Raw genomic sequence first — 27,407 nt, forward strand, 5'->3', positions numbered from 1 at the left:
ACAGGTTGGCAGCTGTTACATAAGGTTGTCCCTGCTGGGCAGACTGTCTTTTGGGTGCCAATGACATATAAAAGTGGGGTATATATTCTACCTTAATAAATATAACAATTGTAAGTAATCAATATAAAAGGGGCATGGGACAGACAACCCAGCATTACATGCATATATGGGGGGAGGGTGTATGGTATTTAGGGGGGTGCTGTTAAATTTATTTACTAACACAAATTATAGTTATTTTTTTTACTTTAAATGCAGTAAGCGTGGGTTTAATGTAAATAAAAAAGGCAATGAGCACCCAAACCATAAAAATCAGTAAAAGTCCACACCTCAGGAGTCCAGCAAGAAATAGATTCAAGATAGTGAATTCATAGGACTTCTTTGATAGGAGACAAACACAGTGAAATGCCTGGTGAGCAGCACAATCCTGGTGCCAGACAGCACACAAATCCCTAAATCTACTTCTGCCCTAGGAAGATCATGGAGGGGAAAAATCAAATACAGGAAACAAGGTCTCATTTTTGTCAACTGTCACAAATATACTTTTTTTGTGCAAGGACAAGATGGCGTAAGTTGTAATCAGAATCCGGTCAAACATGAAAGTATGGTCTCTGATCACCCCACCATCCCACTAACTAGGTAACTGGGGTTAACAGAAAGGCAGAGCCCAGCCATGCTGCCACCAGTGCCACGGGTTTGAAAGAAATTTATTGCACTTTTTAAGGATTCCTCCCCCCCACCTCTGCTTAGAGATCCTTAAAAAGTGCCCCAGGCAATGCATGGCATTCTGGCTCTGGGTCCTTTGTTGGAAGAGAACTTAATTGTTGGGTAATAATAGAACCGTAATTAAGCTGCATTTTGCGTGTTGCTAGTATCAGGCAAAAACAGGGCTATAAGTAAGTCTGGTCCTGACACCTTACCTTAGTCGCGGCATCACCACATTCCTGACGGGTCGCAGAACAGAGCTGGGGGCCTGTCAGAATTTTTAGCCTCCCTTCTTCCCTTTGCTAAGTTGAGGCTGGAAGCGCCCCTCAGAATTATGCGCCCGGGGCAACCGCCCCTGTTGCCCCCCCCACGCTACGCCACTGCCCCTAAGTATCCACTGATACAATACTCATCACAACATGTTTGTTTATATCCTGATCATCTAATCACACGTAGCATATGTACATATGCCCCTAAGTATCCACTGATACAATACTCATCACAACATGCTTGTTTATATCCTGATCATCTAATCACACATAGCATATGTACATATGCCCCTAAGTATCCACTGATACAATACACATCACAACATGCTTGTTTATATCCTGATCATCTAATCACACGTAGCATATGTACATATGCCCCTAAGTATCCACTGATACAATACTCATCACAACATGCTTGTTTATATCCTGATCATCTAATCACACGTAGCATATGTACATATGCCCCTAAGTATCCACTGATACAATACTCATCACAACATGCTTGTTTATATCCTGATCATCTAATCACACGTAGCATATGTACATATGCCCCTAAGTATCCACTGATACAATACTCATCACAACATGCTTGTTTATATCCTGATCATCTAATCACACGTAGCATATGTACATATGCCCCTAAGTATCCACTGATACAATACTCATCACAACATGCTTGTTTATATCCTGATCATCTAATCACACATAGCATATGTACATATGCCCCTAAGTATCCACTGATACAATACTCATCACAACATGCTTGTTTATATCCTGATCATCTAATCACACATAGCATATGTACATATGCCCCTAAGTATCCACTGATACAATACACATCACAACATGCTTGTTTATATCCTGATCATCTAATCACACGTAGCATATGTACATATGCCCCTAAGTATCCACTGATACAATACTCATCACAACATGCTTGTTTATATCCTGATCATCTAATCACACGTAGCATATGTACATATGCCCCTAAGTATCCACTGATACAATACTCATCACAACATGCTTGTTTATATCCTGATCATCTAATCACACGTAGCATATGTACATATGCCCCTAAGTATCCACTGATACAATACTCATCACAACATGCTTGTTTATATCCTGATCATCTAATCACACATAGCATATGTACATATGCCCCTAAGTATCCACTGATACAATACTCATCACAACATGCTTGTTTATATCCTGATCATCTAATCACACGTAGCATATGTACATATGCCCCTAAGTATCCACTGATACAATACTCATCACAACATGCTTGTTTATATCCTGATCATCTAATCACACGTAGCATATGTACATATGCCCCTAAGTATCCACTGATACAATACACATCACAACATGCTTGTTTATATCCTGATCATCTAATCACACGTAGCATATGTACATATGCCCCTAAGTATCCACTGATACAATACTCATCACAACATGTTTGTCTATATCCTGATCATCTAATCACACGTAGCATATGTACATATGCCCCTAAGTATCCACTGATACAATACACATCACAACATGTTTGTCTATATCCTGATCATCTAATCACACGTAGCATATGTACATATGCCCCTAAGTATCCACTGATACAATACTCATCACAACATGCTTGTTTATATCCTGATCATCTAATCACACGTAGCATATGTACATATGCCCCTAAGTATCCACTGATACAATACACATCACAACATGCTTGTTTATATCCTGATCATCTAATCACACGTAGCATATGTACATATGCCCCTAAGTATCCACTGATACAATACACATCACAACATGCTTGTTTATATCCTGATCATCTAATCACACGTAGCATATGTACATATGCCCCTAAGTATCCACTGATACAATACACATCACAACATGCTTGTTTATATCCTGATCATCTAATCACACGTAGCATATGTACATATGCCCCTAAGTATCCACTGATACAATACACATCACAACATGCTTGTTTATATCCTGATCATCTAATCACACGTAGCATATGTACATATGCCCCTAAGTATCCACTGATACAATACTCATCACAACATGCTTGTTTATATCCTGATCATCTAATCACACGTAGCATATGTACATATGCCCCTAAGTATCCACTGATACAATACTCATCACAACATGCTTGTTTATATCCTGATCATCTAATCACACGTAGCATATGTACATATGCCATTAAACAGTAACAACTTTTACTAGAATAATTTTTGCTAAAGGAAGTAAATGGCTAAAATGCTTCTATTTAACACTGAAATGCTCACACGCACACTTCAGTTTTGACCTTTCTATCCCTATAGTTTGTTTTTAAGAGCGTTTACACTGGATTGATGCCATTCTACAGCAACACCTCATAAATGTGATCATAAGGCGCTCACTGTGTCTTTAAAGGGACCGAAAACATTTTGTATCAGCCAAGTTTAAAGACGCGTTATATTGTTTTGTCTGTCTCACCTAAGCACTGGTACCATTTTTTGCACCTTTAATACATTGAGGACTTTTATATAATTTTACCTATGGCTCCTGAATTAACTTTTGTTTTGTTTTAAAAGAACAAATTAACATTGTGTTTGCTGCAATTGTTTTCATGTACTTCCACCAGGGAGGATTTGATTTAAATCACCATTAGCTAAGACTCAATATAAACCATGATTTTCTACAGAAAGGTTTCATTTTTAGATATTTTTTTTTTACTTCTATTAAAAAATGACTGGTTTTGTTATATAGGATTAGAAATACATAGATACATAAATATGTAATTATAGGGAGGTGTCCCGTATCATCCCTGGCCATAGAGCATACAGGGCAAATGCTGCTGTATAGAAGCGGCATCCTCTCTAATATGGGTAGCAAGAGGAAAGCTGTCAGTCTGCCCATTTAGTAAAGCAGAACATGAATCTTCTTTCTAAATATTAAAGGGACATGAAACCCAAAAATGTTATTTCTTGATCCAGACAGAAAATACACGTTTTACAAAGTTTCCAATTTACTTATATTATCAAATTTGCTTCATTCTCTTGTTATTCATAGTTAAAGGGACAGTCAAGTCCAAAAAAAACTTTCACGATTCAGATAGGGCATGTCAATTTAAACAACTTTCCAATTTACTTTTAACACCAATTTTGCTTTGTTCTCTTGGTATTCTTAGTTGAAAGCTAAACCTAGGAGGTTCATATGCTAATTTCTTAGACCTTGAAGGCCGCCTCTATTCTAAATGTATTTTGATAGTTTTCACCACTAGAGGGCATTAGTTCACATGTTTCATATAGATAACATTGAGCTCATGCACGTGAATTTACCATGGAGACAGCTCTGATTGGCTAAAATGCAAGTCTGTCAAAAGAACTGAAATAAGGGGGCTGTCTGCAGAGGCTTAGATACAGGGTAATTACAGAGGTAAAAAGTATATTAATATAACTGAGATAAGGAGGCAGTCTGCAGAGGCTTAGATACAAGGTAATCACAGAGGTAAAATGTATATTAATATAACTGAGATAAGGGGCAGTCTGCAGAGGGATAGATACAAGGTAATCACAGAGGTAAAAAGTAAATTAATATAACTGAGATAAGGGGCAGTCTGCAGAGGGTTAGATACAAGGTAATCACAAAGGTAAAAAGTATATTAATATAACTGAGATAACGGGCAGTCTGCAGAGGGTTAGATACAAGGTAATCACAGAGGTAAAAAGTATATTAATATAACTGAGATAAGGGGCAGTCTGCAGAGGGTTAGATACAAGGTAATCACAAAGGTAATTTTTTTTATTTTCTGTAATTTAGTGTTTGTTTTTTTTTGTACTTTAGTTTATTTAATTGTAGCTACTTGTAATTAATTAATTTAATGATAGTGTAGTGTTAGGTTTAATTGTAACTTAGGTTAGGATTTATTTTACAGGTAATTTTGGATTTATTTTAGCTAGGTGGTTATTAAATAGTTAATAACTATTGTACCTAGTTAAAATAAATACAAAGTTGCCTGTAAAATAAATATAAATCCTAAGATAGCTACAATGTAATTATTAATTACATTGTAGCTATCTTAGTGTTTATTTTATAGGTATTTAGTTTTAAATAGGATTAATTTAGTTAATGAGAGTAATTTTTATTTAAATTTATTAAAATAATATTTAAGTTAGGGGGGTGTTAGGGTTAGTGTTAGACTTAGGTTTAGGGGTTAATTAGTTTAACATAGATTGTGGTGGTATTGGGGGGGCAGGATAGGGGTTAATAAATGTATTATATGTGGCGATGGTGTAGGGGGGGGCAGATTAGGGGTTAATAAGTTTAATATAGGTGGCGGCGGGGTCCGGGAGCGGCGGTTTAGGGGTTAAACAATTTATTTAGTTGTGGCGGGGTACGGGATCGGCAGGATAGGGGTTAATAAATTTATTATAGGTGGCGGCGGTATAGGGGGGCAGGATAGGGGTTAATAGGTATTATGTAGGTGGCGGCGGGGTCCGGGAGCGCGGTTTAGGGGGTAATACATTTATTTAGTTGCGGCGGTGTAGGGGGGGCAGATTAGGGGTGTTTAGACTCGGGGTACATGTTAGGGTGTTAGGTGTAGACAGCTCCCATAGGAATCAATGGGATATCGGGCAGCAGCGAACATGAACTTTCGCTATGGTCAGACTCCCATTGATTCCTACGGGATCCGCCGCCTCCAGGGCGGCTGATTGAAAACCAGGTACGCTGGGCCGGAAAAGTGCCGAGCGTACCTGGTAGTCATTTGATAACTTCCAAAAGTACTCAGATTGTGCCGAACTTGCGTTCGGAACATCTGGAGTGATGTAAGAATCGATCTGTGTCGGACTGAGTCCGGCGGATCGAAGCTTACGTCACTATATTCTACTTTTGCCGGTCTGTAGGGCTTGATAACTTAGGCAAATCAGCCTCACCAAAAATATGCGGTGGAATTCCAGCGTATTTGAGGTTGACGGCTTGATAACTAGAGGTCAAGGTATTCACTGAGGTAAAAAGTACATTCATTTAACTGAGATAAGGGGCAGTCTGCAGAGGCTTAGATACAAGGTAATCACAAAGGTAAAAAGTATATTAATATAACTGAGATAAGGGGCAGTCTGCAGAGGCTTAGATACAAGGTAATCACAGAGGTAAAAAGTATATTAATATAACTGAGATAAGGAGCAGTCTGCAGAGGGTTAGATACAGGGTAATCACCAAGGTAAAAAGTATATTAATATAACTGAGATAAGGGGCAGTCTGCAGAGGCTTAGATACAATGTAATCACCGAGGTAAAAAGTATATTAATATAACTGAGATAAGGAGCAGTCTGCAGAGGCTTAGATAAAGGGTAATCACAGAGGTAAAAAGTATATTAATATAACGGAGATAAGGAGCAGTCTGCAGATGCTTAGATACAAGGTAATCACAGAGGTAAAAAAGTATATTAATATAACTGAGATAAGGGGGCAGTATGCAGAGGGTTAGATACAGGGTAATCACAGAGGTAAAACGTATATTAATATAACTGAGATAAGGGGCAGTCTGCAGAGGATTAGATACAGGTTAATCACAGAGGTAAAAAAGTATATTAATATAACTGAGATAAGGAGGCAGTCTGCAGAGGCTTAAATACAGGGTAATCACAGAGGTAAAATGTATATTAATATAACTGAGATAAGGAGCAGTCTGCAGAGGCTTAGATACAGGGTAATCACAGAGTTAAAAAGTATATTAATATAACTGAGATAAGGAGCAGTCTGCAGAGGATTAGATACAGGGTAATCACAGAGGTAAAACATATATTAATATAACTGAGATAAGGGGCAGTCGGCAGAGGCTTAGATACAGGGTAATCACAGAGTTAAAAAGTATATTAATATAACTGAGATAAGGAGCAGTCTGCAGAGGGTTAGATACAGGGTAATCACAGAGGTAAAACGTATATTAATATAACTGAGATGAGGGGCAGTCTGCAGAGGATTAGATACAGGTTAATCACAGAGGTAAAAAAGTATCGGCTAGATTTGGAGTTTTGTCGGTAACGACCCGAAAAACTAACGCCCGCGTTTTACTGGCCGCACCATAAAAATAACTCTGGTATCGAGAGTCCACATAAAGGCTGCGTTAGGCTCCAAAAAAGGAGCGTAGAGCATTTTTAACGCAGCTTCAACTCTCGATACCAGAGTTGCTTACGGACGCGGCCAGCCTCAAAAACGTGCTCGTGCACGATTCTCCCATAGGAAACAATGGGGCTGTTTGAGCTGAAAAAAAACCTAACACCTGCAAAAAAGCCGCGTTCAGCTCCTAACGCAGCCCCATTGTTTGCTATGCGGTAACCCTTCCGACGTCTGCACTTAACACCCTAACATGTACCCCGAGTCTAAACACCCCTAACCTTACACTTATTAACCCCTAATCTGCCGCCCCCGCTATCGCTGACCCCTGCATATTATTTTTAACCCCTAATCTGCCGCTCCGTAAACCGCCGCTACTTACATTATCCTTATGTACCCCTAATCTGCTGCCCCTAACACCGCCGACCCCTATATTATATTTATTAACCCCTAATCTGCCCCCCACAACGTCGCCTCCACCTGCCTACACTTATTAACCCCTAATCTGCCGACCGGACCGCACCGCTATTATAATAAAGTTATTAACCCCTAATCCGCCTCACTAACCCTATCATAAATAGTATTAACCCCTAATCTGCCCTCCCTAACATCGCCGACACCTAACTTCAAACATTAACCCCTAATCTGCCGACCGAATCTCGCCGCTATTCTAATAAATGTATTAACCCCTAAAGCTAAGTCTAACCCTAATACTAACACCCCCCTAAGTTAAATATAATTGAAATCTAACGAAATTAATTAAATCTTATTAAATAAATTATTCCTATTTAAAGCTAAATACTTACCTGTAAAATAAATCCTAATATAGCTACAATATAAATTATAATTATATTATAGCTATTTTAGGATTTATATTTATTTTACAGGTAACTTTGTATTTATTTTAACCAGTTACAATAGCTATTAAATAGTTAAGAACTATTTAATAGCTAAAATAGTTAAAATAATTACAAATTTACCTGTAAAAGAAATCCTAACCTAAGTTACAAATAAACCTAATACTAGACTATCAATAAATTAATTAAATAAACTACCTACAATTACCTACAATTAACCTAACACTACACTATCAATAAATTAATTAAATACAATTGCTACAAATAAATACAATTAAATAAACTAGCTAAAGTACAAAAAATAAAAAAGAACTAAGTTACAAAAAATAAAAAAATATTTACAAACATAAGAAAAATATTACAACAATTTTAAACTAATTACACCTACTCTAAGCCCCCTAATAAAATAACAAAGCCCCCCAAAATAAAAAAAATGCCCTACCCTATTCTAAATTACTACAGTTCAAAGCTCTTTTACCTTACCAGCCCTGAACAGGGCCCTTTGCGGGGCATGCCCCAAGAAGTTCAGCTCTTTTGCCTGTAAAAAAAAACATACAATACCCAAGCCCCCCAACATTACAACCCACCACCCACATACCCCTAATCTAACCCAAACCCCCCTTAAATAAACCTAACACTAAGCCCCTGAAGATCATCCTACCTTGTCTTCACCATACCAGGTTCACCGATCGGTCCAGAAGAGCTCCTCCGATGTCCTGATCCAAGCCCAAGCGGGGGGCTGAAGAGGTCCATGATCCGGCTGAAGTCTTCATCCAAGCGGGGCAGAAGAGTTCTTCCATCCAATTGAAGTCTTCATCCAAGCGGCATCCATCCGGAGCGAAGCGGCAGCATCCTGAAGACCTCCACCGCGGAACATCCATCCTGGCCGACGACTGAACGACGAATGACGGTTCCTTTAAATGACGTCATCCAAGATGGCGTCCCTCGAATTCCGATTGGCTGATAGGATTCTATCAGCCAATCGGAATTAAGGTAGGAATATTCTGATTGGCTGATGGAATCAGCCAATCAGAATCAAGTTTTCACGGCTACCGCCAAACTCCAAATCTAGGTCTATATTAATATAACTGAGATAAGGAGGCAGTCTGCAGAGGCTTAGATACAAGGTAATCACAGAGGTAAAAGGTATATTAATATAACTGAGATAAGGGGTAGTCTGCAGAGGGATAGATACAAGGTAATTACAGAGGTAAAAAGTATATTAATATAACTAAGATAAGGGAGCAGTCTGCAGAGGCTTAGATACAAGGTAATCACAGAGGTAAAAAGTGTATTAATATAACTGAGATAAGGAGCAGTCTGCAGAGGCTTAGATAAAGGGTAATTACAGAGGTAAAAAGTATTAATATAACTGTTGGTTATGCAAAACTGAGGAATGGGTAATTAAGGGATTATCTATCTTTTAAAACAACAAACATTCTGGTGTAGACTTTCCCTTTTAAGAGATATCTAGGTAGGTAGTTTGCACATGCCTGAAGAACTACAGGACAGGAAATAGTGCTGCAATCTAGTGCTCTTGCTTATGTATAACATTGTTACAAAACTGCTGCCATCTAGTGCTCTTGCTAATGTATAACATTATTATAAAACTGCTGCCATCTAGTGCTCTTGCTAATGTATAACATTGTTATAAAACTGCTGCCATCTAGTGCTCTTGCTAATGTATAACATTATTATAAAACTGCTGCCATCTAGTGCTCTTGCTAATGTATAACATTGTTATAAAACTGCTGCCTCTAGTGCTCTTGCTAATGTATAACATTATTATAAAACTGCTGCCATCTAGTGCTCTTGCTAATGTATAACATTGTTATAAAACTGCTGCCATCTAGTGCTCTTGCTAATGTATAACATTATTATAAAACTGCTGCCATCTAGTGCTCTTGCTAATGTATAACATTATTATAAAACTGCTGCCTCTAGTGCTCTTGTTAATGTATAACTTTATTATAAAACTGCTGCCATCTAGTGCTCTTGCTAATGTATAACATTGTTATAAAACTGCTGCCATCTAGTGCTCTTGCTAATGTATAACATTGTTATAAAACTGTTGCCATCTAGTGCTCTTGCTAATGTATTACATTGTTATAAAACTGCTGCCATCAAGTGCTCTTGCTAATGTATAACATTATTATAAAACCGCTGTCATCTAGTGCTCTTGCTAATGTATAACATTGTTATAAAACTGCTGCCATCTAGTGCTCTTGCTAATGTATAACATTATTATAAAACTGCTGCCATCTAGTGCTCTTGTAATATATAACATTGTTATAAAACTGCTGCCATCTAGTGCTCTTGCTAATGTATAACATTATTATAAAACTGCTGCCATCTAGTGCTCTTGCTAATGTATAACATTATTATAAAACTGCTGCCATCTAGTGCTCTTGCTAATGTATAACATTGTTATAAAACTGCTGCCATCTGGTGCTCTTGCTAATGTATAACATTGTTATAAAACTGCTGCCATCTAGTGTTCTTGCTAATGTATAGCATTATTATAAAACTGCTGCCATCTAGTGCTCTTGCTAATGTATAACATTGTTATAAAACTGCTGCCATCTAGTGCTCTTGCTAATGTACAACATTGTTATAAAACTGCTGCCATCTAGTGCTCTTGCTAATTTATAAAATTTCTTATAAAACTGATGCCATCTAGTGCTCTTGCTAATATATAACATTATTATAAAACTGCTGCCATATAGTGCTCTTGCTAATGTATAACATTGTTATAAAACTGCTGCCATCTAGTGCTCTTGCTAATGTATTACATTGTTATAAAACTGCTTCCATCTAGTGCTCTTGCTAATGTATAACATTATTATAAAACTGCTGCCATCTAGTGCTCTTGCTAATGTATAACATTGTTATAAAACTGCTGCCATCTAGTGCTCTTGCTAATGTATTACATTGTTATAAAAGTGCTGCCATCTAGTGCTCTTGCTAATGTATAACATTGTTATAAAACTGCTGCCATCTAGTGCTCTTGCTAATGTATAACATTGTTATAAAACTGCTGCCATCTAGTTCTCTTGCTAATGTATTACATTGTTATAAAAGTGCTGCCATCTAGTGCTCTTGCTAATGTATAATATTATTATAAAACTGCTGCCATCTAGTGCTCTAGCTAATGTATACCATTGTTATAAAAGTGCTGCCATCTAGTGCTCTTGCTAATGTATAACATTGTGATAAAACTGCTGCCATCTAGTGCTCTTGCTAATGTATAACATTGTTATAAAACTGCTGCCATCTAGTGCTCATGCTAATGTATAACATTATTATAAAAGTGCTGCCATCTAGTGCTCTTGCTAATGTATAATATTATTATAAAACTGCTGCCATCTAGTGCTCTTGCTAATGTATAACATTATTATAAAACTGCTGCCATCTAGTGCTCTTGCTAATGTATAACATTGTTATAAAACTGTTACCTTCTAGTGCTCTTGCTAATGTATAACATTGTTATAAAACTGCTGCCATCTAGTGCTCATGCTAATGTATAACATTGTTATAAAACTGCTGCCATCTAGTGCTCTTGCTAATGGATAACATTGTTATAAAACTGCTGCCATCTAGTGCTCTTGCTAATGTATAACATTGTTATAAAACTGCTGCCATCTAGTGCTCTTGCTAATGTATAACATTGTTATAAAACTGCTGCCATCTAGTGCTCTTGCTAATGTATAACATTGTTATAAAACTGCTGCCATCTAGTGCTCTTGCTAATGGATAACATTCTTACAATACTGCTGCCCTCTAGTGCTCTTGCTAATGTATAACATTGTTGCAAAACTGCTGCCATTTAGTACTGCAGACAGGTGCACACTCCTGAGCTTACCTTCCTGCTTTTCAGCTAAAGGATAACAAGAGAACAAAGAACATTTGGTAATAGAAGATGTAAATTGGAAAGTTGTTTACAATTGTATGTTCTATCCGAATCATGAAAGAAAAATTTTCGGTTTGATGTCCCTTTAAAGGGACAGGCTAATCAAAATTAAACTTTCATGATTCAGATCGGGCAGGCAATTTTAATGTACTTCTATTATCTAATTTGCTTCATTCTGTTGGTATCCTTTGTTGAAAAGCATATTTTGGTAGTCTCAGGAGCACCATTTACACTACTGGGAGCTAGCTGCTGATTGGTGGCTGCACATATATGCCTCTTGTCATTGGCTCATCCAATGTTTTCAGCTTGTTCCTAGTACTGCATTGCTGTTCCTTCAACAAAGGATGCCAAGGGAATCAATCAAATTTGATTGCAGAAGTAAATCTGAAAATTTAAGGTCAATTTCTCAACTCTTTATGTTTATTTTTTACAATATTTGCTGCTAAGAAAGGGCCTGTTATTTCTGCAGACACAAAATTACAGCCAAGAATGTGTGATAATATGTTCAAGATAGAAAAAAATGCTCCAAAAAAACCTTACAGAAAGCTCTGGGAGAGCGTGATCTTGTGAATCCCCCCTCATAAATAAATACATAAATAAAGATTACAGGCATGAATATAAAAGCCTCATAATAAAAAAGAATCATCTTTATTTAGGGATGAATAACCTTTAGATTATAATGTACTTTAATTAGAAAATCATCTTTAGATAGAAATCCTATTAAAATAAAAATAAAAAATCAATTTTTAAAAAATGTAAATAATAAAATAAGTAATGATTTTTATCCACACTAGTTTCCAGTTATGCTTTTTATCTGCTTATAGTGTGTTAAATTGTTTGCAAATAGTTATTTTTTACCTATATTTTGTCATGTGAGTTAGTTGATTTTGCCTGTTGAAAGCATCACCTATGTTGAAAATGTGAATGCTGCACCCCCAAATAATGCTAATCTACCAATAGCCCTTAAAAGGGCTTTTTGTAGGGCATTGCCCTAAGTTAAACCGCTCTTTTGCATTTTAAACCCCCCAAAATAAATAAACCTAACACTAAAAAGCCTAAACTACCCATTGCCCCTAAAGGAGCATTTGTATGGGCATTGCCCTTAAAACACCCCAACATTTTTAAAAATGCCTAAGTCTAACCCCCAGGTAGGTACTCACGGTTCCTGAATATGGTTTAATATTTTCTGTACTGTTAGACATTTTTTATTTTATTTTTTTTAATCTTAGAATCATTTTTTTTTTTTTGTAAGTAATGCTAACTGTTTATTTTAATTGTTTGTAACTTTAGTATTTTTTAATTTAGGTCATTGGGGTTAATTTAGGGGATGTTAGGTTAGGGGGTGTTAGGTTAGGGGGCTTAGTAATTTAATAAGTTATTTCCGTTGTGTGGGTTTGGCGGTTTAGGGGTTAATAGGTTAATTGAGTTTATTGCGTTGGTGGGGATGGCGGTTTAGGGGTTAACAGTTTTAATAGGTACTTTGCGATATGGGTGAATGGCGGATTAGGGGTTAATAGTGTATTAAGGTATACTGTGTTGTGGGGTGATGGCGTTTTATGGGTTAATAGGTTATTTAGATGTTTTGCGATGTGGGGGTTGGCGGATTAGGGGTTAATATACTTTATTAGTTATTGCGGTGGGGGATTGCGTTGACAGGTAGATAGATATCGCGCATGCGTTAGGTGTTAGATACTATTTTCAGGAGGTAGATAGATATTGCGCATGCGTTAGGTGTTAGTTACTTTTTTCAGGAGGTAGATAGTTATTGCACATACATTAGGTGTTAGTTATTTTCAGGAGGTAGATAGATATTGCACATGCGTTAGGTGTTAGTTACTATTTTCAGGAGGTAGATAGATATTGCACATGCATTAGGTGTTAGTTACTTTTTTCAGGAGGTAGATAGTTATTGCACATACATTAGGTGTTAGTTATTTTCAGGAGGTAGATAGATATTGCACATGCGTTAGGTGTTAGTTACTATTTTCAGGAGGTAGATAGATATTGCACATGCATAAGGTGTTAGTTATTTTCAGGAGGTAGATAGATATTGCTCATGCGTTAGGTGGTAGTTACTATTTTCAGGAAGTAGATAGATATTGCGCATGCGTTAGGTGTTAGTTACTATTTTCAGGAGGTAGATAGATATTGCACATACATTAGGTGTTCATTATTTTCAGGAGGTAGATAGATATTGCGTATGTGTTAGGTGTTAGTTACTATTTTCAGGAGGTAGATAGATATTGCACATGCATTAGGTGTTAGTTATTTTCAGGAGGTAGATAGATATTGCGCATGCGTTAGGTGTTAGTTACTATTATCAGCAGGTAGATAGATATTGCACATGCATTAGGTGTTAATTATTTTCAGGAGGTAGAAAGATATTGTGACTGCGTTAGGTGTTAGTTATTTTCAGGAGGTAGATAGATATTGCACATGCGCTAGGTGTTAGTTACTATTTTCAGGGAGTTACGGTGCTCACATTCTCAGCGCAAGGCTTGCTGCGCCTGCCTATGTGTGGTGAGGTGAAAATAGAGTAAAATGTCTCCATTTTTATAGCATAAGTCCTTGCGCTGAATATGTGATACCAATTTGCGACACAGTTCTGTTAGCTTGTGGGAGTAAAAATTGCGTCCGATGGATGAAATATACGTGCCACATTTATATGTGGCGCTGTATATGTGATACCAAAACCGCGTAAAAACCAAAGGGTGATGCCGCACATGTAATCTCGCCCATAATTAGCATTCTCCCTATTGGCCTTTATGTGTAGGGAGAGCTAAAATGAGCAGGTCTGCTTATCCTGCATTCTCAGTCCATTTGAATAGGCATGTCCTTAAAGTGAAGGTAAACTTTGATGAATGAAAGCCCATTTTTTTAAAAATACTATTAAGAACAGGGGCACTTTCATTCATCAAAATTTAGAAGAAGCCGTTTTGATTAAAAACTTACCTTTGTTTTTTTCACAGTCAGAGCAGCTTCCCCCACCTGGAAATCCTTTCTTCACACATCATCATTGACTAATCTAGCTTCCTCCAATCATGGCATGGCCTCAGGCAATGACTACCCTGGGGGAAAGCTGTGATTGGAGGAAGCTGGATTAGTCATTGATGAGGTGTGAAGAGAGGATCTCCGGGTGGGGGAAGCTGCTCTGGCTGTGCAAAGAAGAGAGGTAAATTTTTATTCAAAATGGCTGCTTTGTAAACTTTGATGAATGAAAGTGCCCCTGTTTTTTTCATCAATGTTTATCTTCACTTTAAGAACAAAAGGCAATGATTGTGAAGTGCAAAACCAGCTGTTTTGGAATACAAAATGTAACTTAAATGAACAATTTTACAGTACAGTGTTTAACATTCATTTTAAGTAGTTTGCATTTGAATTTGAGCTGGATGTTAGAGACTTTAGTCAATACTGAAATGTACTGTACATGAATGTGTTTTAGTTTTGAATAGAATTGATATTACAATTAGCAAACTAGTCAATGTTATCAATGATTCAGCATATGCATATATGCTGTGCGTGATCTGTACACCAGCATTCAAACACCATGCCTACTATTGTGTATTGCTGAAACAATACAAACCACCACCAGTTCTCCGAGCAGAAATGCGGATGCTGCTTTCTACGCCCATCGTTTCAGGCCCTCCCCGGAAACGTAAGTTAAGAAGCAGCGGTCGTAAGATGGCTGCTCCTTAACTTGTCCGCCACCTTTTAGGTGGCGTACTGCAATCATCCAGATCTGATCAGGATGATTAACACCCCCTGCTAGAGGACGATTGGCCGCCAGTGGCAGGGGGCGGCATTGCACAAGCATTTCACTAGATTCGCTGTAGCGAGTCATGTCTGCCTGGCACTTGTTAAATATACCCCATGGTATTTGAATGCTGGTACACAGGGCGCTTGCAGCATATGCACACAGTCTCTCTAACTCATACCTATCTTTCAGAGAAAAACAAAACTATTTTATAATACATTTAAAGAAGCATCTTTATTTTTATTAAAGCTAAAAGTCAATACTTCCTGCTAATCCTCACTTTACCGTAAGACAATAAGCATTAGCAGAAATCACCAGACAACTAGCATTAGCAGGAAGCACATATTAGCCAATGAGCCTTAGCAGAAAGCATCTGTCAGTCAATGAGCCTTAGCAGAAAGTGCCTATCAGCCAATGAGCCTTAGCAGAAAGCGCCTATCAGCCAATGAGCCTTAGCAGAAAGCGTCTATCAGCCAATGAGCCTTAGCAGAAAGCGCCTATCAGCCAATGAGCCTTAGCAGAAAGCGCCTATCAGCCAATGAGCCTTAGCAGAAAGTATCTATCAGCCAATGAGCCTTAGCAGAAAACGCCTATCACCCAATGAGCCTTAGCAGAAAGCGCCTATCAGCCAATGAGCCTTAGCAGAAAGCATCTATCAGCCAATGAGCCTTAGCAGAAAGCGCCTATCAGCCAATGAACCTTAGCAGAAAGCGCCTATCAGCCAATGAGCCTTAGCAGAAAGCATCTGTCAGTCAATGAGCCTTAGCAGAAAGTGCCTATCAGCCAATGAGCCTTAGCAGAAAGTGCCTATCAGCCAATGAGCCTTAGCAGAAAGCGCCTATCAGCCAATGAGCCTTAGTAGAAAGCATCTGTCAGTCAATGAGCCTTAGCAGAAAGTGCCTATCAGCCAATGAGCCTTAGCAGAAAGAGCCTATCAGCCAATGAGCCTTAGCAGAAAGCGCCTATCAGCCAATGAGCCTTAGCAGAAAGCGACTATCAGCCAATAAGCCTTAGCAGAAAGCGCCTATCAGCCAATGAACCTTAGCAGAAAGCGCCTATCAGCCAATGAGCCTTAGCAGAAAGCACCTATCAGCCAATGAGCCTTAGCAGAAAGCGCCTATCAGCCAATGAGCCTTAGCAGAAAGTGCCTATCAGCCAATGAACCTCAGCAGAAAGCGCCTATCAGCCAATGAGCCTTAGCAGAAAGCGCCTATCAGCCAATGAGCCTCAGCAGAAAGTGCCTATCAGCCAATGAGCCTTAGCAGAAAGCGTCTATCAGCCAATGAGCCTCAGCAGAAAGTGACTATCAGCCAATGAGCCTTAGCAGAAAGTGCCTATCAGCCAATGAGCCTTAGCAGAAAGTGCCTAGCAGCCAATGAGCCTTAGCAGAAAGCATCTATCAGCCAATGAGCCTTAGCAGAAAGCACCTATCAGCCATTGAACCTTAGCAGAAAGCGCCTATCAGCCAATAAGCCTTAGCAGAAAGCGCCTATCAGCCAATAAGCCTTAGCAGAAAGCGCCTATCAGCCAATGAGCCTTAGCAGAAAGCATATATCAGCCAATGAGCCTTAGCAGAAAGTGCCTATCAGTCAATGAGCCTTAGCAGAAAGCGCCTATCAGCCAATGAGCCTTAGCAGAAAGCGCCTATCAGCCAATGAGCCTTAGCAGAAAGCGCCTATCAGCCAATAAGCCTTAGCAGAAAGCGCCTATCAGCCAATGAGCCTTAGCAGAAAGCATCTATCAGCCAATGAGCCTTAGCAGAAAGCGCCTATCAGCCAATAAGCCTTAGCAGAAAGCGCATATCAGCCAATGAGCCTTAGCAGAAAGCGCCTATCAGCCAATGAGCCTCAGGAGAAAGTGCCTATCAGCCAATGAGCCTCAGGAGAAAGTGCCTATCAGCCAATGAGCCTCAGGAGAAAGTGCCTATCAGTCAATGAGCCTCAGGAGAAAGTGCCTATCAGCCAATGAGCCTTAGCAGAAAGTGCCTATCAGCCAATGAGCCTTAGCAGAAAGCGCCTATCAGCCAATGAGCCTTAGCAGAAAGCGCCAATCAGCCAATGAGCCTAAGCAGAAAGCGCCTATCAGCCAATGAGCCTCTGCAGAAAGCGCCAATCAGCCAATGAGCCTTAGCAGAAAGCGCCTATCAGCCAATGAGCCTCAGCAGAAAGCGCCTATCAGTCAATGAGCCTCAGGAGAAAGTGCCTATCAGCCAATGAGCCTTAGCAGAAAGCGCCTATCAGTCAATGAGCCTCAGCAGAAAGCGCCTATCAGCCAATGAGCCTCAGGAGAAAGTGCCTATCAGCCAATGAGCCTTAGCAGAAAGCGTCTATCAGCCAATAAGGCTTACTAGAAATTACACAACTTATTCTGTTGTATTACTTAAAAGGTTTTACTTCATATTTTTCAGTAAACAAAATTTTGAAATTCAATTCTTTCATATGGATAATCACACATGCTTGAGTAAATTACGTACAATGTAAATGCACAGTCTGCAGATGGTATTGCAGTATAATATAAATCAGCATAAAATACAAATAACATACATATATAATTATCTGAAAGTTCTCCTATTACTGTAATGTGTTATTTTGAGAGTGATCACTGACACTTTTTTTTGCTCAATATTACAGGGGAGAAGTCCAGACAGAAGACATGTATAATCACTGCTGCAGTTATTCTATTTTTATTTTCACTTTTACCTATCTGGTGAGTTTATAAACAAATAATGTCACAAACATTGTAACCAGAGTGTGAGGATCGGCTTACTAACTAGTCAGAAGATAAAAATAATACGGTCGGCTCACTAACTAGTCAGAACAGCAGAATAATATGGTCGGCTCACTAACTAGTCACAACAGCAGAATAATACGGTCGGCTTACTAACTAGTCAGAAGAGCAGAATAATATGGTCGGCTTACTAACTAGTCACAACAGCAGAATAATACGGTCGGCTTACTAACTAGTCACAACAGCAGAATAATACGGTCGGCTCACTAACTAGTCACAACAGCAGAATAATACGGTCGACTTACTAACTAGTCAGAAGAGCAGAATAATATGGTCGGCTCACTAACTAGTCAGAATAGAAGAATTATATGGTCGGCTCACTAACTAGTCAGAACAGCAGAATAATATGGTCGGCTCACTAACTAGTCACAACAGCAGAATAATACGGTCGGCTTACTAACTAGTCAGAAGAGCAGAATAATATGGTCAGCTTACTAACTAGTCAGAAGAGCAGAATAATATGGTCGGCTCACTAACTAGTCAGAATAGAAGAATTATATGGTCGGCTCACTAACTAGTCAGAATAGAAGAATTATATGGTTGGCTCACTAACTAGTCAGAAGAGCAGAATAATATGGTCAGCTTACTAACTAGTCAGAAGAGCAGAATAATATGGTCTGCTCACTAACTAGTCAGAATAGAAGAATTATATGGTCGGCTCACTAACTAGTCAGAATAGAAGAATTATATGGTTGGCTCACTAACTAGTCAGAACAGCAGAATAATATGGTCAGCTTACTAACTAGTCAGAAGAGCAGAATAATATGGTCGGCTCACTAACTAGTCAGAATAGAAGAATTATATGGTCGGCTCACTAACTAGTCAGAATAGAAGAATTATATGGTCGGCTCACTAACTAGTCAAAATAGAAGAATTATATGGTCGGCTCACTAACTAGTCAGAATAGAAGAATTATATGGTTGGCTCACTAACTAGTCAGAACAGCAGAATAATATGGTCAGCTTACTAACTAGTCAGAAGAGCAGAATAATATGGTCGGCTCACTAACTAGTCAGAATAGAAGAATTATATGGTCGGCTCACAAGTCAGAAGAGCAGCATAATAAAGTTGGCTTACTAACTAGTCACAACATCAGAATAATATGGTCAACTTACATAACAGCATAATCATACAGTCGGCTCACTAACTAGTCAGAACAGCAGAATAATATGGTTGATTTACTAACTAGTCAGAACAGCAGAATTATGTGGTCGGCTTACTAACTAGTCAGATCATAAGAATTATATGGTCGGCTTACTAACTAATCAGAGCAGCAGAAAAATACGGTCGGCTTACTAACTAGTCAGAAGAGCAGCATAATCATACAGTCGGCTCACTAACTAGTCAGAACAGCAGAATAATATGGTTGATTTACTAACTAGTCAGAACAGCAGAATTATGTGGTCGGCTTACTAACTAGTCAGATCATAAGAATTATATGGTCGGCTTACTAACTAATCAGAGCAGCAGAAAAATACGGTCGGCTTACTAACTAGTCAGAAGAGCAGAATAATATGGTCAGCTTACTAACTAGTCAGAAAAGCAGAATAATACTGTCGGCTTACTAACTAGTCAGAACAACAGAATAATATGGTTGGCTCACTAACTAGTCAGAATAGAAAAAAATATATGGTTGGCTCACTAGTCAGAACAGCATAATATGGTCAGTTTACTAACTAGTCAGAATAGAAGAATTATACTGTTGGCTTACTAACTAGTCAGATCATAATGTTGGCTTACTAACTAATCAGAACAGCAGAATAATATGGTCGGCTTAGTAATTAGTGAGAACATCAGAATTATACAGTCGACTTACTAACTAGTCAGAACAGCAACTAGTCAGAATAGAAGAATTATATGGTCGGCTCACTAACTAGTAAGAATAGAAGAATTATATGGTTGGCTCACTAACTAGTCAGAACAGCAGAATAATATGGTCAGCTTACTAACTAGTCAGAAGAGCAGAATAATATGGTCAGCTCACTAACTAGTCAGAATAGAAGAATTATATGGTCGGCTCACTAACTAGTCAGAATAGAAGAATTATATGGTTGGCTCACTAACTAGTCAGAACAGCAGAATAATATGGTCAGCTTACTAACTAGTCAGAACAGCAGAATAATATGGTCAGCTTACTAACTAGTCACAACAGCAGAATAATACGGTCGGCTTACTAATTAGTAAGAGCAGAATAATATGGTCGGTTTATTATCTAGTCAGAATAGACGAATTATACGGTCGGCTCACTAGTCAGAACAGCAGCACAATACGGTCGACTTATTAACTTGTCACAACATCAGAATAATATGGTAAACTTACTAACTAGTTACAACAGCAGAATAATATGGTCGGCTTACTAATTAGTGAGAACAGCAGAATTATATGGTCAGCTTACTAACTAGTCACAACAGAAAAAATATACGGTTGGCTTACTAACTAGTCAGAAGAGTAGAATAATATGGTCAGCTTACTAACTAGTCAGAATAGAAGAATTATAAGGTCAGCTCACTAGTCAGAACAGCAGAACAATACAGTCGGCTTAAGAATTATACTGTCGGCTCACTAGTGAGAACAGTAGAATAATACGGTTGACTTACTAACTAGTCCGAACAGCAGAATTATACGGTGGGCTCATTAGTCAGAACAGTAGAATAATATGGTTGACTTACTAACTAGTCACAACAGCAGAATAATACGGTAAGGTTCGGCTTACTAACATAAAAATAATACGGTCGGCTTACTAACTAGTCAGAACTTAAGAATTATACTGTCAGCTCACTAGTGAGAACAGTAGAATAATACGGTTGACTTACTAACTAGTCAGAACAGCAGAATTATACGGTGGGCTCATTATTCAGAACAGTAGAATAATACGGTTGACTTACTAACTAGTCACAACAGCAGAATAATATGGTAAGGTTCGGCTTACTAACATAACAATAATATGGTCGGCTTACTAACTAGTCAGAACTTAAGAATTATACTGTCGGCTCACTAGTGAGAACAGTAGAATAATACGGTTGACTTACTAACTAGTCAGAACAGCAGAATTATACGGTGGGCTCATTAGTCAGAACAGTAGAATAATACGGTTGACTTACTAACTAGTCAGAAGTTGAACAGCAGAATTATACTGTCGGCTCACTAGTCAGAACAGCAGAATTATATGGTTGGCTCACTAACTAGTCAGAACAGCAGAATAATACGGTCAATTTACTAACTTGTCAGAACCTAATAATAATACGGTGGGCTCACTTACTAGTCAGAACAGCAGAATAATACGGTCGGCTCACTAACTAGTCACAACAGCAGAATAATGCGGTTGGCTCACTAACTAGTCAGAACTGCAGAATAATATGGTCGGTTTACTAACTAGTCAGAACTTAGGAATTATACGGTCGGCTTACTAACTAGTCAGAACATAAAAATTATATGGTCGGCTTACTAACTAGTCAGAACAGCAGAATTATACGGTCAGCTTACTAACTAATCAGAACAGCAGAATTATACGGTCAGCTTACTAACTAATCAGAACAGCAGAATTATACGGTCAGCTTACTAACTAATCAGAACAGCAGAATTATACGGTCAGCTTACTAACTAGTCACAGCAGGATAATACGGTCGGCTTACTAACTAGTCAGAACAGCAGGATAATACGGTCGGCTTACTAACTAGTCACAACAGAAGAATTATATGGTCAGCTTACTAACTAATCAGAACAGCAGGATAATACGGTCAGCTTACTAACTAGTCAGAACAGCATAATAATACAGTAGGCTTACTAACTAGTCACAACAGCAGAATTATACGGTCAGCTTACTAACTAGTCACAACAGCAGAGTTATACGGTCAGCTTACTAACTAATCAGAACAGCAGAATTATACGGTCAGCTTACTAACTAATCAGAACAGCAGAATTATACAGTCCGCTTACTAACTAATCGGAACAGCAGAATTATATGGTCAGCTTACTAACTAGTCACAACAGCAGAGTTATACGGTCAGCTTACTAACTAGTCAGAACAGCATAATAATACAGTAGGCTTACTAATTAGTCACACCAGCAGAATTATACGGTCAGCTTACTAACTAGTCACAACAGCAGAGTTATACGGTCAGCTTACTAACTAGTCAGAACAGCATAATAATACAGTAGGCTTACTAACTAGTCACACCAGCAGAATTATACGGTCAGCTTACTAACTAATCAGAACAGCAGAATTATACGGTCAGCTTACTAACTAATCGGAACAGCAGAATTATATAATTTATTTTATACTAATATATAGACAAAAGCAAGTTAAATTGTAGCAAAAACCCTCTATTACTCATGTAAAACCCTCTATTACTCATGTAAAACCCTCTATTGCTCATGTAAAACCCTCTATTACTCATGTAAAAACCCTCTATTACTCATGTAAAACCCTCTATTACTCATGTAAAACCCTCCATTACTCATGTAAAACCCTCTATTACTCATGTAAAACTCTCTATTACTCATGTAAAACCCTCTATTACTCATGTAAAACCCTCTATTACTCATGTAAAACCCTCTATTACTCATGTAAAACTCTCTATTACTCATGTAAAACCCTCTATTACTCATGTAAAACCCTCTATTACTCATGTAAAACTCTCTATTACTCATGTAAAACCCTCTATTACTCATGTAAAACACTCTATTACTCATGTAAAACCCTCTATTACTCATGTAAAACCCTCTATTACTCATGTAAAACACTCTGTCATGTAAAACCCTCTATTACTCATGTAAAACCCTCTATTACTCATGTAAAACCCTCTATTACTCATGTAAAACACTCTATTAGTCATGTAAAACCCTCTATTACTCATGTAAAACCCGCTATTACTCATGTAAAACCCTCTATTACTCATGTAAAACACTCTATTAGTCATGTAAAACCCTCTATTACTCATGTAAAACCCTCTATTACTCATGTAAAACCCTCTATTACTCATGTAAAACTCTCTATTACTCATGTAAAACCCTCTATTACTCATGTAAAACCCTCTATTACTCATGTAAAACACTCTGGCCTAGATTTGGAGTTCGGCGGTAAAAGGGCTGCTAACGCTCCGCGGGCTTTTTTCTGGCCGCACCATAAATTTAACTCTGGTATCGAGAGTTTAATCAAATGCTGCGTTAGGCTCCAAAAAAGGAGCGTAGAGCATTTTTACCGCAAATGCAACTCTCGATACCAGAGTTGCTTACGGACGCGGCCGGCCTCAAAAACGTGCTCGTGCACGATTCCCCCATAGGAAACAATGGGGCTGTTTGAGCTGAAAAAAACCTAACACCTGCAAAAAAGCTGCGTTCAGCTCCTAACGCAGCCCCATTGTTTCCTATGGGGAAACACTTCCTACGTCTGCACCTAACACTCTAACATGTACCCCGAGTCTAAACACCCCTAACCTTACACTTATTAACCCCTAATCTGCCGCCCCCCGCTATCGCTGACCCCTGCATATTTTTTTAAACCCCTAATCTGCCGCTCCGTAAACCGCCGCCACCTACGTTATCCCTATGTACCCCTAATCTGCTACCCCTAACACCGCCGACCCCTATATTATATTTATTAACCCCTAACCTGCCCCCCACAACGTCGCCGACACCTGCCTACACTTATTAACCCCTAATCTGCCGAGCGGACCTGAGCGCTACTATAATAAATGTATTAACCCCTAATCCGCCTCACTAACCCTATCATAAATAGTATTAACCCCTAATCTGCCCTCCCTAACATCGCCGACACCTAACTTCAATTATTAACCCCTAATCTGCCGACCGGAGCTCACCGCTATTCTAATAAATGTATTAACCCCTAAAGCTAAGTCTAACCCTAACACTAACACCCCCCTAAGTTAAATATAATTTAAATCTAACGAAATAAATTAACTCTTATTAAATAAATTATTCCTATTTAAAGCTAAATACTTACCTGTAAAATAAATCCTAATATAGCTACAATATAAATTATAATTATATTATAGCTATTTTAGGATTAATATTTATTTTACAGGCAACTTTGTAATTATTTTAACCAGGTACAATAGCTATTAAATAGTTAAGAACTATTTAATAGTTACCTAGTTAAAATAATAACAAATTTACCTGTAAAATAAATCCTAACCTAAGTTATAATTAAACCTAACACTACCCTATCAATAAAATAATTAAATAAACTACCTACAAATAACCTAACACTACACTATCAATAAATTAATTAAACACAATTCCTACAAATAAATACAATTAAATAAACTATCTAAAGTACAAAAAATAAAAAAGAACTAAGTTACAGAAAATAAAAAAATATTTACAAACATAAGAAAAATATTACAACAATTTTAAACTAATTACACCTACTCTAATCCCCCTAATAAAATAACAAAGCCCCCCAAAATAAAAAATTCCCTACCCTATTCTAAATTAAAAAAGTTACAAGCTCTTTTACCTTACCAGCCCTGAACAGGGCCCTTTGCGGGGCATGCCCCAAGAATTTCAGCTCTTTTGCCTGTAAAAAAAAACATACAATACCCCCCCCCCCCCCAACATTACAACCCACCACCCACATACCCCTAATCTAACCCAAACCCCCTTAAAGAAACCTAACACTAAGCCCCTGAAGATCTTCCTACCTTGTCTTCACCATACCAGGTTCACCGATCCGTCCTGGCTCCAACATCTTCATCCAACCCAAGCGGGGGTTGGCGATCCATAATCCGGTCCAGAAGAGGCTCCAAAGTCTTCCTCCTATCCGGCAAGAAGAGGACATCCGGACCGGCAAACATCTTCTCCAAGCGGCATCTTCGATCTTCTTCCATCCGGAGCGAAGCGGCAGGATCCTGAAGACATCCAGCGCGGAACATCCATCCGGACCGACGACTGAACGACGAATGTCTGTTCCTTTAAGGGACGTCATCCAAGATGGCGTCCCTCGAATTCCGATTGGCTGATAGGATTCTATCAGCCAATCGGAATTAAGGTAGGAATTTTCTGATTGGCTGATGGAATCAGCCAATCAGAATCTAGTTCAATCCGATTGGCCGATCCAATCAGCCAATCAGATTGAGCTCGCATTCTATTGGCTGATCGGAACAGCCAATAGAATGCGAGCTCAATCTGATTGGCTGATTGGATCAGCCAATCGGATTGAACTTGATTCTGATTGGCTGATTCCATCAGCCAATCAGAAAATTCCTACCTTAATTCCGATTGGCTGATAGAATCCTATCAGCCAATCGGAATTCGAGGGACGCCATCTTGGATGACGTCCCTTAAAGGAACAGTCATTCGTCGTTCAGTCGTCGGTCCGGATGGATGTTCCGCGCTGGATGTCTTCAGGATCCTGCCGCTTCGCTCCGGATGGAAGAAGATCGAAGATGCCGCTTGGAGAAGATGTTTGCCGGTCCGGATGTCCTCTTCTTGCCGGATAGGAGGAAGACTTTGGAGCCTCTTCTGGACCGGATTATGGATCGCCAACCCCCGCTTGGGTTGGATGAAGATTTTGGAGCCAGGACGGATCGGTGAACCTGGTATGGTGAAGACAAGGTAGGAAGATCTTCAGGGGCTTAGTGTTAGGTTTCTTTAAGGGGGTTTGGGTTAGATTAGGGGTATGTGGGTGGTGGGTTGTAATGTTGGGGGGGGGGTATTGTATGTTTTTTTTTACAGGCAAAAGAGCTGAAATTCTTGGGGCATGCCCTGCAAAGGGCCCTGTTCAGGGCTGGTAAGGTAAAAGAGCTTGTAACTTTTTTAATTTAGAATAGGGTAGGGAATTTTTTATTTTGGGGGGCTTTGTTATTTTATTAGGGGGCTTAGAGTAGGTGTAATTAGTTTAAAATTGTTGTAATATTTTTCTTATGTTTGTAAATATTTTTTTATTTTCTGTAACTTAGTTCTTTTTTATTTTTTGTACTTTAGATAGTTTATTTAATTGTATTTATTTGTAGGAATTGTGTTTAATTAATTTATTGATAGTGTAGTGTTAGGTTAATTGTAGGTAATTGTAGGTAGTTTATTTAATTATTTTATTGATAGGGTAGTGTTAGTTTTAATTATAACTTAGGTTAGGATTTATTTTACAGGTAAATTTGTTATTATTTTAACTAGGTAACTATTAAATAGTTCTTAACTATTTAATAGCTATTGTACCTGGTTAAAATAATTACAAAGTTGCCTGTAAAATAAATATTAATCCTAAAATAGCTATAATATAATTATAATTTATATTGTAGCTATATTAGGATTTATTTTACAGGTAAGTATTTAGCTTTAAATAGGAATAATTTATTTAATAAGAGTTAATTTATTTCGTTAGATTTAAATTATATTTAACTTAGGGGGGTGTTAGTGTTAGGGTTAGACTTAGCTTTAGGGGTTAATACATTTATTAGAATAGCGGTGAGCTCCGGTCGGCAGATTAGGGGTTAATAATTGAAGTTAGGTGTCGGCGATGTTAGGGAGGGCAGATTAGGGGTTAATACTATTTATGATAGGGTTAGTGAGGCGGGTTAGGGGTTAATAACTTTATTATAGTAGCGCTCAGGTCCGCTCGGCAGATTAGGGGTTAATAAGTGTAGGCAGGTGTCGGCGACGTTGAGGGGGGCAGATTAGGGGTTAATAAATATAATATAGGGGTCGGCGATGTTAGGGATAGCAGATTAGGGGTACATAGGGATAACGTAGGTGGCGGCGATTTGCGGTCGGAAGATTAGGGGTTAATTATTTTAAGTAGCTTGCGGCGACGTTGTGGGGGGCAAGTTAGGGGTTAAGAAATATAATATAGGGGTCGGCGGGGTTAGGGGCAGCAGATTAGGGGTACATAAGTATAACGTAGGTGGCGGTCGGCAGATTAGGGGTTAAAAATTTAAATAGAGTGGCGGCGGTGTGGGGGGAGCTCGGTTTAGGGGTACATAGGTAGTTTATGGGTGTTAGTGTACTTTAGGGTACAGTAGTTAAGAGCTTTATGAACCGGCGTTAGCCAGAAAGCTCTTAACTCC

At 38.5% G+C, this 27,407-nt stretch overlaps 1 protein-coding gene across 4 annotated transcripts in view; it reads left to right on the forward strand.

Annotated features, from left to right (window-relative positions):
• LOC128643207 (histo-blood group ABO system transferase-like) overlaps positions 1-27,407 on the forward strand; it is a 138,031-nt gene that overhangs the window by 22,120 nt on the left and 88,504 nt on the right. For all 4 annotated transcript variants that reach the window (XM_053696191.1, XM_053696192.1, XM_053696190.1 and 1 more), the window contains exon 2: positions 18,228-18,303. In XM_053696191.1, the coding sequence (XP_053552166.1) occupies positions 18,228-18,303 (76 nt within the window). The remainder of the gene's footprint in view (positions 1-18,227; positions 18,304-27,407) is intronic.

This window comes from Bombina bombina, chromosome 12 (genome assembly GCF_027579735.1).
Source record: "Bombina bombina isolate aBomBom1 chromosome 12, aBomBom1.pri, whole genome shotgun sequence".
NCBI classification, from domain to species: Eukaryota; Metazoa; Chordata; class Amphibia; order Anura; family Bombinatoridae; genus Bombina; species Bombina bombina.